Source organism: Natrix helvetica, assembly GCF_964273705.1.
Source record: "Natrix helvetica genome assembly, chromosome: 15".
Lineage (NCBI taxonomy): Eukaryota > Metazoa > Chordata > Lepidosauria > Squamata > Natricidae > Natrix > Natrix helvetica.
In genome coordinates, this window is record NC_138565.1 from 720,309 (window position 1) to 741,629 (window position 21,321).

A 21,321-nucleotide genomic window follows, 5' to 3' on the forward strand; every position below is an offset into this window, starting at 1 on the left:
AGGTGTGTGGAATGGGATGAAAAAAACCACTATATAAGATTGAGATTTCAGATTTTTTATTTCTGTAGGGACTGGGTGGGTGAAGGAAACAGGCTGAAATGCTTCCAAGGGTTGAGTCTTCCACTACAAGTTCCATTCAGAAAGGAGTTTCTGGAGCAAACTTTTGGGGTCCTGTTTGAAACAGGGTCATAACTCTTTTGAATGGGGGATATTGGGGGACATTGGACTATTCCTTTCATTGGGAGATTCTGGGAAATCGAAAGAACAAGAAGGCCTTGACTTACGACCAGAATTGGGATGGGACCTTCTGTCCTCAAGTGTTGGGGCTCTTAAATGAGACCTTTCTTCCTGTGGTTGTTAAGTGCATCATGCAGTTGTTAAGTGAGTTTGGCTTCCCTGTTGACTTCACTTGTTAGAAACTATCGGGGGAGGTCACACATGGAGACACCACAACAGTGTGAAAAACCAGCCACAAATCACATTTTTTCGGCTCCATCATAACTTTAAAGGGATGCCCATAAATTGAGGACTCCCTTGTGGGAATTCTGGGCAATGGAAACGGACGAACCAGCTGAACTGGAATGTGATGGGCTTGTCACAAAGACAGAACAGAATGAAAATCCCCCCAAATTTGGGGCAGCAAAATCCTCCTTCATATGTACCTTTTTCTCCTCCCTCCCCTCAACTGAGCCAAACTGGAGAGAAATAAAACAGTGAGGATTATGAGAATGCAAAGCTGATATTGCAATGGAAAGGATTTAATTGCAGCCCCCAGCCCTGGTTTTTCCCCCCTGCATCTTCCCCTCCTCGGCTGCCCATCTTTCACCACCTAAATTCAGTGTCCCTTTAAAAAAAAAACAATCTCTGTTGCAAATCCACCCTCTGATTTAAGCAGCATCCACAAATGTTCCTTTTGCAACCTGCCTAAATTGCAAAAACTGCTGTACTGAACGAATCGCAGCCATGCAGTCCAACTGGTTTGCTGTTAATGGGAGTTTATCCGAGGGCTGCCAGCCATCAGCTGCCGTCCCCGTTTGGCATAAGTCCTTCCGGGCCAGCCGTTCCTGGTTGCTTCCTCCAAGAATTTGAGGCACGGTGGAGAATCAGAACGAGCACCGTTTCCCTTCGAAAGCCAAGCAGGGCCAGTTTTCCTTAACATACGTCCATTCTATAGAGACAGACAAACGAACGCACCCAGGACAGACGTCAATTTGGCATAAAACCTGCTCCATGCCAAATCTCAGTGGCCCCCAAGGTCATCACACCCAGGCAAGGAAGAGCGAAACAATCAGGGTTGAAAAGACCAAATTATAGCTGGGCTCTTGAAGAGTTAAGATCTTTCAACCCAACCTGAACATTCTCCATGGTCCATGCCTTCTGCATCACTGCTCTTCCTTGAAGAAGTCATGGTCCACCAGCATGTCCTACCAGCAAGACCTATCTCGAGGAGGCTGCCTCGTCCCCAGAGGAGCTTTAAGTTTCCTCAACTCGGTGGAAGGTCTCTCGTTGGTCCACAAGAGAAGGAGACCTTGGGGGGGGGGGGCAGGGGAAAACTTTTGAGCCCTGATGGGCCATGAATATCTCCGATGTCTTGATGAGTGGAGATCACCAGGGATGCTTGCGGGCAACCGAGGAAGGACGGGCACGTCAGTTCACAGTGGGCACCTGGTTCTGGTGGAGGCTGAACTCTTTGGCTTTAAGGCGCAAGCTGGCAATGCTGTTGGCCATGTTGACGCCCGGCGTGGGGGTGCTGGGGGTGCTGGGACCGTACGCAGGCATCGTGTTGCTGGCAGAGGAGATGGGAAGGAGGAGACGGGCGCAAAGGAGAAGGAATAGAAAAGAGGCATTAGACGTGAGAGAAGAAATGAAAATGGCTTAACACCATTTGTCTCGTGACTGTTCAAAGCTACAAGGGGAAAGTGACATGTTCACACTCGTCACCACTGCAACATCTCCATGGTCGTGTGATCCAAATTCAGACGCTTGGCGTGGACCTATGACAGTTACAATGCCCTGGGGGTCATGGGAGCCCACTTTGAAGTCTTCTGACAAGCAAAGTCAATTCGGACTAGGTTTGGGGGGAGGTCAAGCTACTCTCCAAAGCAGCAGAAGGCAGGAGAAGAAGCGATGGGTGGAAACTAATCAAAGAGAGAAGCAACCTAGAACTAAGGAGGAATTTCCTGATGGTGAGAACAATTAACCACTGGAACAGTTTCCCTCCAGAAGTTGTGGGTGCTTTATTCAAGAAGAGACTGGACAATTACTTGTCCAGAATAGTATGGGGTCTCCTGCTTGGGCAGAGGGATGGACTAGGAGACCTTCAAGGTCCTTTCAAACTGTGTTATTTTGTTAAACAACAGAACAACAGAGTTGGGAGGGACCTTGGAGGTCTTCTAGTCCAACCCTCTGCCCAAGCAGGAGACCCCATACCTCTTCATACAACTAGTTATCCAATCTCTTCTGAAAAATCTCCAGTGTTGGCGCATTCACAACTTCTGGAGGCAACTTCTGTTCCACTGATTTAATTACTCTGTCAGGAAATTTCTCCTCAGTTCTAAGTTGCTTCTCTCCTTGATTAGTTTCCACCCATTGCTTTTTGTTCTGCCCTCAGGTGCTTTGGAGAATAGTTTGACTCCCTCTTCTTAGGGGCATCCCCTGAGATATTGGAACGCTGCTATCATGTCTCCCCTGGTCCTTTTTTTCATTCAACTAGACATACCCAGTTCCTGCAACCGTTCTTCAAATGTTTTACCCTTGGTGTTATTAATAGAGACATAAAAAGTGCAGATTAAAAAATATATACCTTCTAAAAGTTATGTGCCAGCAGCAGCCGTTACGTTTTAAAAAAAGAGCTTACATTGCAAAAGTGGACATCGAAAACGTTTGGGTGCAAAAGTTTTCAATCTACATTTTGGCAATGCAAATTAACCTTTTGAAGGGTGACTTTCTGGGCGCAGGGATCCCTTCCAGGGGCCTAGAAAAAGATTCACTGGGTGGGGCTAGCCAAAAACAAAATTATTAACAAAATGGCATCAAAAGCAGAGATTTCTGGCCCTCGTATTCCAGTGACGCACAGCAGATTGTGCTCTCTCTCTGGAGGCCGAGAAGACGTTGCTTTTCTTTTATAGCCAAGAAATCTAATCTAATTTTAGCTTGGTGATTGCCCCCCCCTTCTCCTCCTCCTCCTTTGCCCCAGGAGAAACGTATTTCTTGGCCCACCTTTCCTTCCTCGGTTTGGTTAGCACAGTTGAAAGGTAACATAACATCGGGATTACAGCGAACCTGGAGCAGAAGCCGGCTTGGGAAACGTGAGAAGCAGGGAGGTGGGAGGGAGGGAAGGAAGGAAGGAGATGGGAATGAGAGAGGGAGTAAGGAATCTACTAATGAAGGAGGAAGGAAGGAAGGAAGGAAGGAAGGAAGGAAGGAAGGAAGGAAGGAGAAGGGAAGGAGGGAAAGAAGGAATCTACTTAGGAGGGAGGGAGGGAAGGAGAAAGGGAGGGAGGAAGCTGAAACCAACCTGTAGGGGGTGGTGCTTGACCATGAGAGATAGTCGGGGCTGAGGGTGGTGGGCCGGGGAGCCACGGGCTGTTCGATGGCCGTGTCTTGGGTGTAGGATTTGAGGAGCGATACCGACCGGTTGGCCAACATGGCCCTCTCGTTCCGGCGGAATTTTGCTCTTCGGTTCTGAAACCACACCTGGAGGGGAAGAAAGACACACAGATCGCAACCGGGGAGAACATTTGGCGCTCAGGGTTGAAACGGGGGCTTGGTGGTTTCCTGGCAGACCTCTCGTGACCCAACTAGGGAACGTTATCCATGCTAGCAGGGTTCGTGGTGAGGGAGAGGAGAACATCAGATGTGACTCACTTAACAACCGGCCCCAGTTGTGGCCACAAGCCGAGGGCTACCTGGAGGTGAATCCAATCGCTCTCACCTGGACTCTGGCTTCGCTAAGGCTCACCCTTCGGGCCAGCTCCTCCCGGACGAAGGCATCCGGGTAGTGGGTCCTCTCGAAGACTCTCTCCAGAGCCTGCAGTTGGCTGCTGTTGAAGGTGGTCCGGTTCCTCCGTTGCTTCTTCTTCCTCCGTTTGGAGGAGGAGGAGGAGGAGGAGTGGCTGGGGCTCAAGCTCTGCTCTGCGGCCAGAAGAGAGAGGAGGGGGGGGGAGCGTTAGGCAGAGGAAGCTGGGACCCTTTTAAATTTTAATCCAGGCGGTTTGTCATTGAAAAACGGAGGAAGGAATATCTGTCTCAGAAGGACAAAGGCTCAGCAGTCATCCAATATCTCAGGGGCTGCCCCAAAGAAGAGGGAGTCAAGCTATTCTCCAAGGACACCTGAGGGCAGGAGAGAGGCAACCTGGAATTAAGGAGAAACTTCCAAACAGTGAGGACAATTAACCAGCGGAACAACTTGCCACCAGAAGTTGTAGGTGCTTCATCACTGGAGGCTTTCAAGAAGAGACTGGACAGTCATTTCTCCGAAATGGTAGAGGGTCTCCTGCACCAGCGGGGGGTTGGGCTAGAAGACCTCCAAGGTCCCTTCCAACTCTGTTATTCTCCGTTCTAACCAGCAGAGAGTCTTGCAATCCTGCCAAAACATTTCTCAATATTCAGACTCATTTTCCACCTGATTTCATATCCCCTTTGGGCCTCCTTTCTCGGCTCCGCATATTTTTAAATGCCTCCCGAAAACACCCCATTCTAGGATCCCAGCAAATCCCACGGAATTTAGACTTTTGGGGAAGGGACGAGAAGGCCGTCCCGCTGCGCCTTCATTTAAATTCTCCTCTGAAACACGATCTGGCCATTTTGCCCCAACATCTGGTTTCCATTTGGTCTCTTAACGGAAGGTGGGGTGGGGTGAGGGAAGGGGGAAAAAATCTTTATTTTGGGATGGTTTTAAAATTTGGAATACTTTTATGACAGCTCTCTGATTTGTACCAGTTACCCTGAATTCCTCTGCTATATGTCAAGCTTGAGCAGTTATGATGTGGCAAAAGAAAAAACGGGGGGAAGGGGAAAAAAAAAGAAGGAAAAAAGGAGAGGAAAAAATATCTCGCCTGCTTTGGAGAATTCGTAAAAAGACCTTAGAGAATTTTGGGTCCGGAAACGGCATCAGAGCAATGCAAAAGGATACCAATCCCCCCCCCCCCCAAAAAAATCTCTACTTTAAAATAATCTTTGCTTTCAGTTGTTTTTCTTTCCTGCAGATGTGTGCCTGGATATGAAAATATGCCTCCCTCCTGCCAACATTTGGAAGAGCTTATAGGTAGTCCTCGGCTTACGGCCATTAAGTGACTGCTTGAAGTTAGGACATCAGTTGAAAAAAGGGGATTTACGGCCGGTCGTCTCTCTTAACAACTGGCGCAGCATTCCCAAGCTCACCTGATGCAAATTCAGGTCTTTTGACCGTCAAGCAGTCCTCAACGTGCAACTATAATGGAGATCAAAATGTATGTCGCTAAGTGAGACATTTGTAAAGTGAGTTTTCACGACTTTTCTCGCTGCATTTGTTAAGGGAGTTGATGCAGTTCTTAAATTTGTCACGCGGTTGTTAAGGGAACCTGATTTCCCCATCAAGTTTGCTTGTCGGAACGTTGCAAAAGAGAATCACGTGACACACACACACCCCGGGATACTGCGACCGTCATAAATGTGAACCGGTTGCCAAGTGCCAGGGGTCGGGGGGGGGGGAAATACTGCAATGGTATAAGTCAGTTTTTTTCAGTGCCATGTAACTCTGAACGATCTTAACTACGATGTGACTAACTGAACAACTGCAGTGATTTATTTAACGCCCGTGGAAAGAAAGGTTGTAAAATGGGGCAAAACTCACTTAACAACTGTCTTGCTCAGCAACGGAACATTTGGGCTCAGTGCTTGTAAGTCGAGGACTACCTGCATCTTCAACCACTCAATTCAGGTCTGATTCTATTGCACAGGTTCGATTTTGGATGGAAGGAAAGGGGAGGGAGGGAGGGAGGGAGGAAAGAAGGAAATATGGAAAATATAGGAAGGAAGGAAGGAAGGAAGGAAGGAAGGAAGGAAGGAAGGAAGGAAGGAAGGAAGGAAGGGACCTTTTCAAGAAAAGACTTCTGTCTTTTGCAAAAACTAAAAAATAGCAAAGCCCTACAATTCAAAGCTTCAACCCTTTTTAGAGTTACAAAATAATAAAAGAGAGAAATAATTCAGAAACGCCAGAGGCCACCTTGAATTCCTGAAAGCTTACAGGGGAAAAAAGCTTCTGAACTCTTAAACGGCACCATTGCCATTGAAAATACAGATGTACGTATTCAAATTTCATAATTGTAAAAAATTAATTGGACATAAGCCCAGGCTTGCGAATTACAAGGATGTCAGACTCAATTTACAAAGGAAGTAATTTTGAATTTCGGCACTATCCCCGGGTCAAAGTTTGTTTTCTCTCCTTTCCATTGTACCCTCCTCCTTTTGTCTCATCTTTCTCTTCTCCCTTCTTTTTTTCCTTTTTCTTTCCCTTATTTTTTTTTAAATATGCAGTTTAACTGAGTGGACTGAAATAGCCTGAAGGCTATTAGTCGTAAATTCTTCCAAAGAAAAATAAATCCTGTCTGCTTTCTAACTTTTCCTCCTCCTTTCAACAAGTCCAAGAGCGATACTACTTTGCTTTTGAAATAATAATTAGAGCCAAGACAGCCCTGGGGGATGCAGGGACTCCTAAATCAAATAAATAGATTTTATTAATTAACACAGGTCGTTCCTGGACGCCAATTTGTTCTCCGGTCTCGGACTTAAGAAAAACATACAAGGCAGCGTCCAGTTCTTAATAATGTGGATTTTATATGTTCACAGCCTTGGTCAGAGGGACACATCAGGAATGGTTTGAGTGGGGGGGGAAACCCCTTTATGTTTTGCTTTCTACATGCTATCACAACTTTCCTGTTTGTGTGTAACCTTTAACTGGGCGAACAGTGCATTGCATGGCAACAGTTTTTGAAGAAGGGACCTCAAATGGACCAAAGTAAGAGAATAACAGAATAGCAGAATAACAGAACTGGAAGGGACCTGAGAGATCTCCTCTATGTTTGAATGTGCCAGACAGCTCAACCTGGGCTCTCTTTCTGAATACTTGTGAAAGTTTGAACATCTTTCAAAAGGGGTTCGTAGAATCCTAAGGCTGGAAGGGACCTTGGAGGTCTTCTAGTCCATCCCCCTGCTCAAATGTCCAGCATCTTCTAGCTGGGCCTCTATTTATTTTGAAATAAATACAACCTGATTGTGTTGTTGTGCAAATAGATCAACAAATAGTAACTCTTTTTGGATAGGAATATTAATATTTTCTAAATTTACAAATTTACAATGACTCCAGCTTGATCATAGAGGATTAAAGTGATCAATTCAATCCTCTGTAAAAATGGACATGACATTTTCTATCTAGAAAGGCCTAACCAGCATCTGCTGATCTTTTTTAAAAAAAAAACCTCAGACATATTGGAAAGTCGGTAGAGGTAGCCCTTGACTTATGACCACAGTTGTGTTCCAAATTTCCGTTGCTAAGTGAGACCGTTAAGTGAATTTTGCCCCATTTTACGTCCTTTCTTATCATAGGTGTTAAGTCAATCAGGGTAGCTGTAAGAGTGTGAAGGAGAGAGAGAAAGAGGAAGACAAAGAGAAACGGAAAAGAGAGAAATGAGAGAGGAAGAGAAAGAGAGAGAGAGAATGAGAGAGTGACAGAGAAAGAGAGAGAGAGAAGATGATAGAAAAGAGAGAGAGAGGAAGAATGAAAGATAGTGACAGAGAAAGAGAAAGAGAGGGAAAAGAGGATAGAAAAGAGAGAAAGAATGAAAGAGTGACAGAGAAAGAGAGAGAAAGAATGAAAGTGACAGAAAGAGAGAGAGAGAAAAGAGAATGATAGAAAAGAAAGAGAGGGGATGAAAGAGAGTAACAGAGAAAGAGTTAGAGAGAAGGGAAGGATTGAAAAGAGCGAGGAAGAGAGAGAGAGAATGAAAGAAAGAGAGGGGGTCAGGAATGGTTTTCCGAAGCTGATTGACAGCTTCCTTCATTTATTATGCCTCCTAGAGCTCTTTGGGGAACGAAAACCACTCCATCCCCCCCTCCCCACCTACCCTCCCTGGCCTCCTTCCTCCCCAGCCTTTGAAAAGCAGCGTTGACTTTTTCCTCCAGGGGGGTTAGGAAAATGCAAAAGGGCAGAGTTTGAAACCCCGCCAGGGCAATCAAGGAAGAGGAGGAGGGGGGGGGAGCCGAAGGCAGGTGACCCCGCTGCCTCTGAAGTCCTCCATCTGAAAGCGTTTAAGGGCATCTCACTTTTCCTTCAGATCCATCCAGACTGTCAGAAAGCCACGGGCGGGGGGGGGGGGGGAGAGAGAGAGAGAGAGAACTGCTCCTTCCCCCCTTGTCCTTTTTCCTTGGCTCCTCACAGGAAATGGACGGCAAGGGTGGGGAAAGGAGGGGTGGTCAGAAGGGGGGGAACCCTTGCTTAGTCCCCCTGGACAACTTTGGCTCTGGGCAGGAGACGTTTACAGATAGAGAAATACACAGAGATAGATGAGAAAGGGATGATAAATACAGTAGATACAGTATAGATGCATAGATAGATAGATAGATAGATGCATAGATAGATAGATAGATAGATAGATAGATAGATAGATAGATAGATAGATAGATAGATAGATAGAGCTAATCAGATTTAAAAGCAAGCAATGCTCTCTTGTTCTTCATCATCTCCTTTGGCTACTTTTCCTTTTTCCTCCTCCTCTACCAACTTCGCTGGTTCTCCCCACCCAACCCCACCCAGATGTTTTTCCATGCAGTACTTTTGGGGGAAGAACATTTGCACCCCCTCTCTGCTCCCCCCCCCCCAAGCACTGGTTCACGCTTCTCCATGTGCCTTCCAGGTCTCCTCGCGTGGGAGGCCCTGCGAAAGGCCAGCCTTGTTGGCTGGGAACCATGGCGCCTCTCCACATCTGGTTCGAAGTGGAAGCCTGGCGCCGGCCTAAAGCCACAGACTTCAGTCGGGAGAGGGGCGCAGACTTTAATAGACTCGCACAGTTTGCCGAGCCAGGGCTACGGCTGCAAAAAAAAAGAGGTGCTTTTTAGGGAGAGGGCGGGTCTGTGTGCGCCTTTAAAAAAAGAAAGAAAGAAAGAAACAGAGGCAGAAAAGGGGTGCAGAAGCAAGCGAGAGGCAGGGAGCTGTGGGGAGATGCTGTCTGCAAGATAGGGGGTGAGTCACAGCCTGCCACTCCTGGGCTTTTGGAGATCAAAAGCACTCAGGCCCAGAGGGGTGCGTAATAGCAGACCCTGAAGAATAACAGAGTTGGAGGGGACCTTGGAAGTCATCTAGTCCAACCCCCTGCTCAAGCAGGAGATCCTCTACCAATCCAGACAAATGGACGTCCAGGCTCTTCTTGAAAATCTCGAGGGATGGAGTAACCACAACCTCTGGAGGGAAGCTATTCCACTGATTAATTGTTATGCCATCACTCTGCTAAACAACTAATTCCCTCAACACTGTCCAACTATTCACTAAGGCTGCATTACTATTACTAGTAGTCTTCCCATCGTTTCTATCCCCCATCTCCTCCCACTTACGACTGCAGGACTCTTTCTTCCTGGTATCCTTACGGTTTCTATTGATAGTGATTGTTTCCTGATTGCTTATTTGTACCCTGTGACTGTCATTAAGTGTTGTTCCTTATGACTCTTGACCAATGTATCTTGTCTTTTGATGTCCACTGAGAACATCTGCACCAAAGACAAATTCCTTGTGTGTCCAATCACACTTGGCCAACAGAGAATTCTATTGTATTCTATTCTATTCTACCCTACCCTACCCTACTCCACTCCATTCTACTCTACTCCATTCCATTCCATATTTCATTCCATTCTGCATTTTATTCTCTTCTACTCTACTCTACTCTACTCTACTCTACTCTACTCTACTCTACTACATTCCACTCCACTCCACTCTATTCTACTCTAATCTACTCCATTCCATTCTATTCTACTCTATTCTATTCTCCCTGTTGGGAAATTTATCCTTAGTTCTAGCTTATATCTCTGTCTGAAAAGCTTTCATCTCTTATTTCTCAGCTGCTTTGGAGGTCTTCTCTCAGTCAGCCCCTTGTCCTGGAAGACTGCTATCATGCCACCCCTAACCCTACCTTGTATCCAACTGAACCAACCGAATCTGAGACGGAGCTGTGAGCTGGCTTCCAACTTCAGATGGTGGGGATACCCGCGACATCCCCACCTTCTACAGCCCTCCTTCCCAGGCCTTCCTCCTTGTTTCTTTAACCCAAACTGGCTCAAACCGTCCAAGTGTTTAATGTCTTACAAACGTTTGCCGTCTTTATGGGTTTGCACAGCATCACAACTGAAGTGTTGTGGTAGGGTTGGGTGAGAACACCCAAGATCTAGCTCAGGTTGCCAAATTGGGGAAAAGTTTGATCAGTCACAAGTGATGTCAAATAGGTGAGGGGGAGATTATGGGTCGTTGCCCAAGATTCTTCCAGGCTGGCCTTGGTTGGCTTTTGCACTGTTTAGAAGAACCCAAGTTCTCCAGATGTTTCCTGGGGAGGGGGAACCATTAGCCAATTTGCATGCCGGCATTGTTTAATGAAAAGTTGCAAAAGTTGTGGCAAATCATTCCACTGATTAACTGTTCTTGATGTCATGAAATTTCTCCTTAGTTCTAAGTTGCTTCTCTCCTTGATTAGTTTCTACCCATCGCTTCTTGTTCTACCCTCAGGTGCCTTGGAAAGTAGTTTGACTCCCTCTTCTTTGTGGAAACCCCTGAGATATTGGAAGACTGCTATCATGTCTCCCTTGGTCCTTCTTTTCTATTAAACTAGACCTGCCCACTTCCTGCAACCGTTCTTCTTATGCTTTAGCCTCCAGTCCCCTAATCCTCTTTGTTGCTCTTCTCTGCACTCTTTCCAGAGTCTCTGCATCTTTTCTAATAATGTATGATAATTTTATAATGTGGTGACCAAAATGGGATGCAGTATTCCAGGTGTGGCCTTACTAAGGCTTTATAAAGTGATACTAACACTTCACCTCCATCTGTGGATCAAACTGCCACCTCACTGCCTGTCTGACATCTTCGGTTAATGCAGCCGAGGATTGCACTGGCTTTTTTTGGCTTCCGCTTTGATATCTGAACCGTTTCTCACTATTCTGCCATAAACTGAAGACAAAACAAGCTATTGTTACAGAACTGGGCATCCACAGACTTTCCAAGTTTTCCCCCCACCCAAATTTCTGGGCAGAGAAGCAGAATGGCTGAAACTCCTCCAAATTCTCCAGGCAAAGAAAAAAATCTCCAAATATTTCTCAAAAGTGGACTTGCCTCCGGTCCTATAAGTGGCAAAACGAGCATCTTTATAGGTCCTCGACTTATGACTAAAACTGAGCCCAAAATTTCTGTTGCTAAACAAAATAGTTGTTAAGTGAGTCATTTTACTACCTTTCGTGCCACAGTTGTTAAGTGAATCACAGCAGTTGCTAAGCTAGTAACACGGTTGTTAACCTGGTTTCTCCATTGACTTTGCTTGTCAGAAAGTCGCAAAAGGGGATCACGTGATCCCAGGAACATTGTAACCGTCATAAGTGCAGGTCAGTTGCCAAGCGTTTGAATCTTGATCAGTGACCATGGGGATGTTGTGTGAAAAATGGACATGTCACTTTTTTCAGTGCCGTTGCAACTTTGAACAAACTTGTAAATTTGGGGCAAGTCTGGAGGCTAAACTGCATGATAAACAATTGATAAACGGGGCATGTTTAGTTGAATGGAGAGAAGAAGTAGAGGTGACATGACAGCATCTTCCACTACTTGAGAGGCTGTCACAGAGAAGCGAGGACTGACTCCAGAGCAACTGAAGACAGGACAAGAAGTAATGGATGGGAAATCACCAAAGAGGAATCCAACCGAAAACTAAGGATAAATTTCCCGACAGGGAGAACAATTAGTAAGGGGGCCGGCTTGTCTCCAGAGGGTGAGGACACTCCATCACTGGAGGTCTTCAAGAAACCAGCCATTTGACTCAACCGGGGGCACCGCGCGGGGAGCGGGTTGGACTGGAAGACCTCCAAGGTCCCTTCCAACTCAGTTATTCTGTCAGAATAACTCCTCATTCCATTCTAAGGGAATGTTTTGTCTGGTTGAAAAATAATCCAACTCCAGATTGACTTTAATATTCTTTGCTCAGTAGCACCTGGCTGAATCCGATGGAAGCAACATCAGAGGCCTTTTGCAGCCAAATTAGGCTTAGTTAGCTTCCTGTGTTTAACACACACACACACACACCGACTGGTTGACAGAAACACTGTTTGGATTTTACAAACAGTGTAAAAAAAAATCCCCCGAAATCTTCGCCTCGCCTCTCCCCAGGAGTGAGCATCACTACACCTCCCAAGTATGTTCCAGGTGGAATTTAACAGCCCTAAAGCCTCAACCAACTTTTCTTAACAACCGGACACATGGTTCCAGTTAACGGCGAAGGAGATAGGAAGGCAGGCAGGCCGGGCTGAAAGAAAAGGAAGCGAGAGACACACTTTTAGAGCCGAAGGGGAAAAAAGGAAAAAAGGAGGGAGGGATTGTTGAAACAAAAATTAAAAAGGTAGCAATCAGATGGCAGGTTTTCTGGGGGGACTGGATCAAGATTAATTTGGGCAGAGGGAGGTGAAAACACCACATTGTTCTTGTTCTTTTGTTTCATTCTAATTTTGCCCCTTTTTTAAAATGGAATTCCTGCACCGGAATTCCCCTTATTCCAGCCCATTTTTCCCCACACATCCGGTCGTAAATAGAGGATTCCTTCTTAATGACTTGCATGGGGCATTTCTTGGACCCAGATTGTGGGACTGTGTGATTGTGGTTTCCAAAAGACACAGGACCTCTCTGTTGTGGCCCACCGGTGGCCTGCGGAACTGGCAGCAGAGGAGGGTTGGGGAGGAACCTGGGCCAGTCCTGGAGTCCTGGGAAGGCTCTGAGGAGGGCTCTGTGTCGGAGGCAGCGAGGGGGCCAGGGCCATCTGACAGTTATCAACTGCCTTCAGAGTCAGACATCAGTCAGGCAGAAGAACAGCTGCAGCCTGTTCCCAGTGTGCACATGTGCAGAGATGCCAGAAGGCAATAACAGTTAAGACAAAAGGGGTGACTCAGGAGTAAGGCTTGGAGATGATTGGCCCCTCCCATAAGACATAAAAGAGGAGCAAACAGAAGTGAGATTTTGCAGGAAGCAATTCGTTCACATAGTCGGTTCAGGCTCTGAGAAGCTCCGTTTGGCCTTGCAAAACTAATTGGCAATTAGATCTCTGGAAGCATTTCAAGGGAGATAAAGATGGGCACTTATCCACATTACCGTGAAAGTCTTTGGCAATTCGAGCAGACATCTGTCAGACTCTTCACAGACTGTTTGTGAATCATTACGGGCTGTGAATGACCATAATCCACAGCCGTCTAAATAAAAGAGGATTTTGGGGACCAAGAGTGTGATTTATGCTTTCTCGGGAACACTCCCCTTCCACACCTCTGAGGAAGCTTGCAGCCTTGAAGGTTTGCAACATGGATTGAGTTGGATAAGGACCATCACTTGTGTCCGGTTTCTGTTTGGTCCTCCCCCCTCCCCAAGGGCAAACCAGATCTCCTCTTGCTTTGCCAGGAGGAAATACCAGAACTGCCGAATTTGATGTCTCGCCTGTGAAGGACCATCTTGGTTTCTCGGAGGGGCCGAATGTTGTTTTTCTCAAGCTGGAGAGATCACGGAGGTTATGTTTATTCTGGAACCTGACGTGGACACGGGAGGGGTCTTCAAGACAGAAGGGCCCTGCCTCCAACTTGTACAAATAAACCCAGAACGTTTTATGGTTGGGCAGCTAAAAAATCCCCAAAACTCATCCGGGCATTCTTTCCCCGAAAGGAACTACTCGAATTTCCTTGGTTAAGCTGAACTATCTGAGCCTCGTTCTTCGAGAAGGGTTTAAATAAAACTCAGAGTTTTCTCCCCCCCCCATCTCTACACTGTAAGTAGATGATCGATGAAAAACTAGGTCGCAGATTAAAACGTGGATCCCTGGGAATTTAATAATGTCTGTAAGTGCCCATGCAGAAATCACCTGGAAAGAAGGAGAGATTTTCTGACAGGGAGAGCAATCAATGGATGGAATGGAAGTTGCCTTCAGAGGTTGTGGGAGCTTCATCCCTGGAGGCTTTCAAGAAGAGACCGGACTACCCTCTGTCAGAAATGGTCCAATGTCTCCTGCTTGGGTGAGCGGGGGTTGGACTAGATGACCTACAAGCTCCCCTCCAACTCTGTCCTTCTGTTCTGTTCAGAAGACAACCAGTTTTGTAGTCCTTCGCCTTATAGGGTGTTAGCAAGATGGAAAAGAGAAGAGAGTTGACTTTAAAATGAAGAGGACCTTCCTAAGTACAAGACAATGCCACTGAATGTCATAGAAACATAGACCTGGAAGGGACCTTAGAGGTCTTCTAGTCCAACCCACTGCTCAAGGCAAGGAGACCTTATACCATCTCGGTTCAATGACTGTCCAGTCTATTTTTGAAAAACTCCAGCGATGGAGCACCCACAACTTCCCGAGACAATTAGTTAATTGTGGTTACTTGTCAGGAAATCTCTCCTTAATTCAAGGTTGAATTATCTCCTTGATCATTTCCCATCCGTTGCTTCTTCCCGTGCATCTCCTCCTTCGTTTCAGAAGCAGAACCTCCGAGCTGATTTTCCATTATGGCTTCTAATAACATGAATCAACCTAAGGGGGTTTCCTGTCATGTGTGACTCCTTATTCATTCTTTTATAACCATATCCAGATTGTCAGAGGATTCCATTATTATGTTATACACTTTTGTGTAACAATAGCCAAGTTTCATCTCAAGATTAATCTTATAGTAGCTATTACTTAAGTTTGGTAGTCTAGTTTTCTTGGGAACTAAATTATCTGGATGGACAGTCATGAGAGGGAGGGAGGGGGGGAGGGAAGAAATGGAGAGAGGGATGAAGGGAAGGAGAGGAAATGAAGGAGAAGAAAGAAGGGAGGGAAGGGAGAGAGGAAAGAAGGAAGGAAGGGAAGAAGAAATGGGAAGAGGGAAGAAAAGAAGGAGAGGAGGGGGAGCCTCCATTCGTATAGGTTCAAAAGATGCTGTGGCTTTTTGGCCAGACGGAGGCAAATGGTGGGAGCAGCCCCAGTTGAGAAACGGCTGATCTTCACCAGTCGGAATGTGAGAGCAGGAAATCACCAGTGTTACACCCCATCTGTGTGATGACTACCTCACTGATGACATGAATGACGCACGGGCTGATCGGACCAGCTTCCATCCTTCCACCTTTTGCAAGGACATTATTATTATTATATAGGCTTTCCTGCCTGAGCAAGGGGTTGGACTAGAAGACCTCCAAAGTCCCTTCCAATTCTGTTATTCTGTTAAATATTGGGGATAAATGTTGGGATGTCACAATGTGTAGAGGGAATATTTGACCAGGCAATGGGGGAAAAGAGGTGAGAATCCCTCCTTCCTTCCTTTTCTCCTTCCTTCCTTCCCCCTTCCCCTTCCCCTTCTGCTTTCTGCTTTTTCTCCATCCATCCTCTCATGTGCCACTCCATTTCCAAAAATTTAGTTTTTAACTATCAACAAGAAATGTTGCCCTTCTAAAGAAAAGCAGACAGAATATTTACAGAGTCAATTCTGCCATGGGAAATGAAAACTCTGCCAGCAAATCTAGTGAAGGATCTCCTCCTTCCTCCTCCTCTTCTTCTCCTTTCTTTTTCTTCTTCTTCTTCCTCCTCCTCTTCTTCTTCTTTCCTCTTTCTTCATAACTCCATTCTGAAAGGCTCCTGGATTTCAAAGGGTTGCATGCTAACTTAGTCACTGAATTCTGGAGCTGCCAATAAAATCTATGATGCTGGAAGAATGGAATCCAGAAGGGAAAGAAAGGGAAAGAAAAGGTATTCGGCTGATCGGTTGACTTCTAAACAAAACCAGGTTTGATTTAAAGGCAGACCAGGATGTAGAATAAGTAAGAATGCCGCCTTTCTACCAGAGGAAAGGCCACAGGGAGAACTCTGCGCATCCCCTGGGAAAGTAATAAAGTGCTTGTTTCTAAGTCATCACGATCACAATCTCACTTGGCAGGCAGGAAGCCCGATGAAATGAAGGAAAGTAAAATAAATAGGCTTTGGAGATGCCACGTTTTCACATGTGCACATTTAGAGCCTGATGTGGAAAGAAAGAAAGAGAGAGAGAGAGAGAGAGAGAGAAGGAAAGGAAGGGACAAGGAAAGGAAGGAAGGAAGGAAGGAAAGAAAGGGAGGGAGGGAGGGAGGGAGGAAAGGAAGGAATGAAAGAAAGACAGAAAAGGAAAGAAAGGGGGAAGGAAGGAAAAGAAGGAAGGAAGAAAAGAAGGAAAGGAAGGAATGAAGGAAAAAAAGAAAGGGGGGGGAGGAAGGAAGGAAGGAAAGAAGGGAAGGAAGGAGAAAACAGGATAGTTTATTTGCTCTCCATTGGACCATTTCTGAGCAGACGCCATCATGAACTCAGAATTGCACCTTTATCTGGAGGTCTTCATCATCGCCATCCTTCCGTCCACTGCAGGATAAAGGCCTCTTCTGCCTGTTCCCAACCTAGACGCTTCCATCTCGTTTTGGGTCTCTTTCGTAGACGCTTTTGATCCACTCTGCGACTTCCTTGGTCCACCCGCCGTCAATTCTTCCAGCCCATTTCCATTTCCATTCTTTAGACAGCATCCTATACTTCCCTTTCTTCTCTAATCCATTGGCAGCTCTTCCTACCTCCTCTTGAGTTGCCGGGTGTGTAACTTTCCATGCCTCTTTGCACCCCTCGTAGCTTTTGCATCGATTGGGAGTTTCACCATCATACGGATCAAAAACGTTTCTCTTCAGGCCCAGCGGAAAAGACCCATTCCTCACCAATCATAAGCTACAACACTTAATGATGGTCACAGGGCACAAATAAGCAATCAAATCATACTAGGAAACAATATCAATTGCAAGGATACAAGGAACAAAGGTACAGTCATACAGTCATAAGTGGGGAGAGGTAGGCACTAGGAAGGAAGAGAAGATTAATAGTAATAGTAATGCAGACTTAGTGAATAGATTGACAGTGTTGTGGGAATTAGTTGCTAACTAGAGTGATGGCATTTGGGAAAAACTGTCCTTGTGTCTAGTTGTTCTGGTGTGCAGGGCCCTACAGTGTCGTTTTGAGGGCAGGAGTTGAAACAATTTATGTCCAGGATGCGAGGGGTGTGTATATATTTTCACAGCCCTCTTTTTGACTCGGGCCGTGTGCAGGTCCTCCATGGAAGGCAGGTTGGCAGCCATTGTTTTGCCTGCAGTTCTGACTCTCCTCTGAAGTCCGCCTTGTCTGCCTTGCTGTGTTGCAGAGCCAAACCAGACAGTGATGGAGGTGCAGAGGACAGACTCAATCCTTCCTCTGTGGAACTGGATCAGGGGATCCTTGGGCACTTTGAGCTTCCTGAGTTGGCGCAGACAGAAACATAAAAACAAAACGCATCGTCTCCATAACTCGAGGGCCCTGTTTGCATCCATGTACACTGGATTTTCTCCAAGAGGAGAAGGAGGGAAACCAAGGCTTCATTCTCTGAAAGGTGAATCTGATATTGCAAGTCAGAAAGAAATATAAGTATTTTACTGTATTTGGACTCTGGCTGTTTGGGGAATGGCGCTCCCACCCTCCCCATGCATTCTTGGGTTTTGATGATTGATTTTAATTTATTTAGGTTTTCATTGTATGTGTAGACATATTTTTATCACTCTAAGGCCACCCAGGGTTACCCTATGGTAAGATGGGCAATCAATAAAGTTTAGGTAAAGGTTAAGGTTCCCCTCGCACATATGTGCTAGTCGTTCCTGACTCTAGGGGGTGGTGCTCCTCTCCCTTTCAAAGCCGAAGAGCCAGCGCTGTCCGAAGACGTCTCCGTGGTCATGTGCCCAGCATGACCGAATGCCAAAGGTGCACGGAGCGCTGTTCCCTTCCCACCAAAGGTAGTTCCTATTTTTCTACCTGCATTTTTCACTTGCTTTCGAACTGCCAGGTTGGCAGAAGCTGGGACAAATCACGGGAGCTCCCTCCGTTACATGGCGGTAGGGATTTGAACCACCAAACTGCCGACCTTTCTGATGGTATTTGTAAACAATAAAGTTTACAAATAAATAAATAAAATTATTTTTCACTGGCATGGCAGGCTGGAAGAAGGTCTTTTTTAAAGTTAGTTGGTTGGGTGAAAATCAGTGCAAGAATTCTGTAATGAATCAAGAATTAAATCAAAGAAACAGAGAGTAGAATCTGACCAAGAGGGGGAAAAATTAGGACTCTGCAAGAGCTGACAGCAGATTTTTCACCTTTCTGTAAAATGGACAGGATACTAACTTGTTTTCAAGGCAAAAATCTGCTTTTTAAGTTGTTATTCCATTGATAGTGAAACACACATTTTAAAATATCACAACCTATTTGGTATCCAAGAGACGATCAGGGTTAGTTCCCTGCAGGAAGATCCCTATTCGGCGGCTTCAAATGTGTTGCGTGTGAATTGTATCTACGGCAAATTTAAAGGGATGCTCTGTCCCGTAAGTGAGGTGGGAGGTAGAGAAAGATGATGAATAAAATTTTAAAAATGAAAAGAAATAGAATTTAAATGTAATATAAAATGAAATAAAAGGGGGTGTTATCACGTCAAATACTAAAGCAGGTGAAACTACACCTGGTTTTCTTCCTTGCACCCAGAGCTATAAAGGGCAGAGTAAATAAGCAACTGCGTTAAGAGCCTTCCCCTTACTACAAGTAGAATTATCCCGATCACACTAATAGAATTGCCCATAAAGGAGAATGTCTGAAGCTCAGGGTTGAATGGAGGGGTCCTTGGTGCTCTTTGAGCTTGGTGGTTTTCTCGCAGATGTTTCATGACCCAAAGTAGGGAACATCATCCATGCTCACTATCAGAGCATGGATGATGTTACCTAGTTCTGTTATCAAAGGTCTGCGAGAAAACCACCAAGCTCAGAGAGCACCAAGGACCCCTCATTCATAGAATTCTTCTGCCTTTTTTTGCCAATGTGTCTGACCAACAGATTTATCCTCCATATTAGGCACTCACCATTTCAACCAACACCCTAAACTCCCCCTGATTTGATTCCAGCTAAATAGGGCTGGAGAAGATACCCTGGAGAAGAGCCTCATGCTGGGAACGATGGAGGGCAAAAGAAGAAGAAGGGGACGGCAGAGGAGGAGGGGGCTGGATGGAGTCAGCGGAGCTTCAATGGACTCCCAAGGAAGGAAGGTAGAGGACAGGTGGTCCCTGGGGTTGCGATGGGCCGGACACGACTTTGCAACTCACAACAACAAAATAGAGCTTGCTGGATTAACCTGCAAAAGGCTACCCCCACCCACCGCCCACCCCTTGTTCCAACATCCTTGCCCAACATCCAAAGGAGAGAAGAAAGAAATGGAGTTAAACATTAAATACTAAAGACACTTCACTTCATTCTGGATATTTGACAGCATCTTTTTAAAGGCGGTTTGGGATCTGTTGAGTCTTCTCCCACCCTCCGAATCACGCTCAACCCCCCCAACCCAAAAAGGTTCTTCCCCTCCCCCCCCCCAAAGTCAATATAAAGATTCTCAGTCATCCACCAGGTCCCTAGTTGTCCCAGAGGTGCTTTTTTCTTTTCCTCCAAGAGGCAACTGGACTTTATGGGCTATTTTTTCTTTTAAGAACTTTCGCTCCTCCTCCCAGAAGTTTCTTCGGCTTCTTCAGAAAGTCCAGCTGCCTCTTGAAAAAACACCTTTGGGGCTTCCTGTCCCCACAAGACTTCCCTGCGCTCAAAGCCCCCAAAGTCTGGGATTCCTAGGCTGGACAGCGGAGCAATGCTAACCCCAAGGAGCAAATAAGCCCCTTAAGGGGAAGATGGCTCTTGCGCAGCGCAGGGGACCCTCCCTCCAAGCCTCTGGGGGTGGGCAGGCTCCCCAAAGGGCCCCTAGGAAAGAGCCCTCCCCTCCCCTTGGAGACCCCCGTCTCTTCCGTGCCTTGCGCCCCTTCCCTTCCCTTTCCCCGGGACGCGCGTTCCGACGCGCTCACCTTCCCGCAGCGCGCCTCCTCCTCCTCCTCCTTCGCTGCCGCTGCTGCCCCCGGAGGGGTCGAAAGCCCCCTTGCCGCCTTCCCGAGCTTCGGAGCGGGGGTCCTGGCCCGGCGTCCCGTTCATGCCGACGGCCGCTTCCTCCAGATCCAAGAGGTGGCTGACGCTGAAGTTCTTGCGCGCCTGAGGGTTGTCGGCGGGCTCCAAGATGCGCACCGGGTTGGGGGCGAATTGCTTGTCCATGCCGTAGGCGGCCACCGCTTCCATGGCGCCCGGATCCAGCTTGTGGGGCAGAGCAAGACCCCCGTCCGGGCAGGAGTTGCGATCCGTCCAGCCTCCCTTGGCGGCCCCCAAACCGACTCACCGCCCCCCCCAAAGTTTTTCTTCTGCTTTGATTTCCACACACACTCCCTGCCTTCCTCCTCCTCCTCCTCCACCTACGTTTTCCTGGTGGGTTGTGCGCGCGTGTGGGTGTTTGTGTGGGCCTCCCTCTGAGGGTGTGTGGGAGTCTTTATTATATTCACTGTCTCTCGGTCTGACTCTTCCTTCCTCTCTTCCTTCACTCTTTCTCTGCGTCTTCTATTCCTCCTTCTTTCCCTCCTCCGCTTTCTTTTTTCCTTTCTCTTCTTTCTTTTTCTTCTCTCCTCTCTGTCCTTCTCTCCCTCTTTTACTCTTTCTCTCTGTGTGTCTTTCTTGCTCTCTCTCTCTCTCCTTCTCTATGTGCCTTTATTTCTCTCTCTCCTTCTGTCTTTCTCTCTCTACCTCTTTCACTCTTTCTCTCCGTATGTTTTTCTTGCTCTCTTTCTCTTTCTGCGGGTGTCTCCCGTGAACCAGCGAGAGAAAAAACTTCCCCAAACTTTTTACTAGGAGTCTATCCGTCGCCGCCCCATCCTTCCCAGCGCACCGTCTCCGCCGCTCCGGAAAACTCTCCGGTCAAAACTTGGAATCAAACTTTTCACCCCCACCCCTATCCAGATTAAAATTGACCCGTCCCCGGCCGCTGTTTTCTCCTCAAACCCACTGATTGAGCCTCCTTGAAATCCGTAAACGTGACAAGCCCCCCGCCCTCAACTGCCCTCCCCCCCGTCGCCTTTCGCACTCCCTCATTCTGCCCTCCTCCCCATTTCAGTCCCCCCTCCCAAATTTGGAAAGAGGAAGAGTTAAATTAGAGGAAAGCCAACCCAACATTCAGTTTATAA

General features: G+C 46.7%; 2 protein-coding genes across 4 annotated transcripts in view; one reads left to right on the forward strand and one right to left on the reverse strand.

The window, feature by feature from the left end:
* Nucleotides 1-39: 39 nt before the first annotated feature.
* On the reverse strand, nt 40-21,156 carry PRRX2 (paired related homeobox 2). The gene is made up of 4 exons (XM_081967370.1): nt 20,125-21,156; nt 3,935-4,134; nt 3,518-3,696; nt 40-1,786 (listed from the first exon to the last, which is right to left on the reverse strand). The coding sequence occupies exons 1-4, from the start codon at nt 20,387-20,389 to the stop codon at nt 1,648-1,650; spliced, it is 783 nt and encodes a 260-aa protein (XP_081823496.1). The 5' UTR covers nt 20,390-21,156; the 3' UTR covers nt 40-1,647.
* Nucleotides 17,127-21,321, forward strand: part of LOC309399503 (F-box/WD repeat-containing protein 8-like) — an 11,847-nt gene continuing 7,652 nt past the window's right edge. The window contains exons 1-2 of one of the 3 annotated variants that reach the window (XM_081967366.1): nt 17,127-17,637; nt 19,118-19,326. In XM_081967366.1, the coding sequence (XP_081823492.1) occupies nt 19,286-19,326 (41 nt within the window). In that variant the 5' untranslated portion in view covers nt 17,127-17,637; nt 19,118-19,285. The remainder of the gene's footprint in view (nt 17,638-19,117; nt 19,327-21,321) is intronic. The other 2 variants (XM_081967365.1, XM_081967367.1) reach the window with 2 other exon arrangements.

What these genes read in the sequence shown, in the direction of transcription:
- PRRX2 (XM_081967370.1), bottom strand. Translation starts at nt 20,389, where the DNA reads ATGGAAGCGGTGGCCGCCTACGGCATGGACAAGCAATTCGCCCCCAAC. An exon ending in AGGAGGCGCGCTGCGGGAAG is followed by an intron (nt 4,135 to 20,124) that starts GTGAGCGCGTCG and finishes TTCTGGCCGCAG; the next exon opens with AGCAGAGCTTGAGCCCCAGC. An exon ending in TTAGCGAAGCCAGAGTCCAG is followed by an intron (nt 3,697 to 3,934) that starts GTGAGAGCGATT and finishes CTTCCCCTCCAG; the next exon opens with GTGTGGTTTCAGAACCGAAG.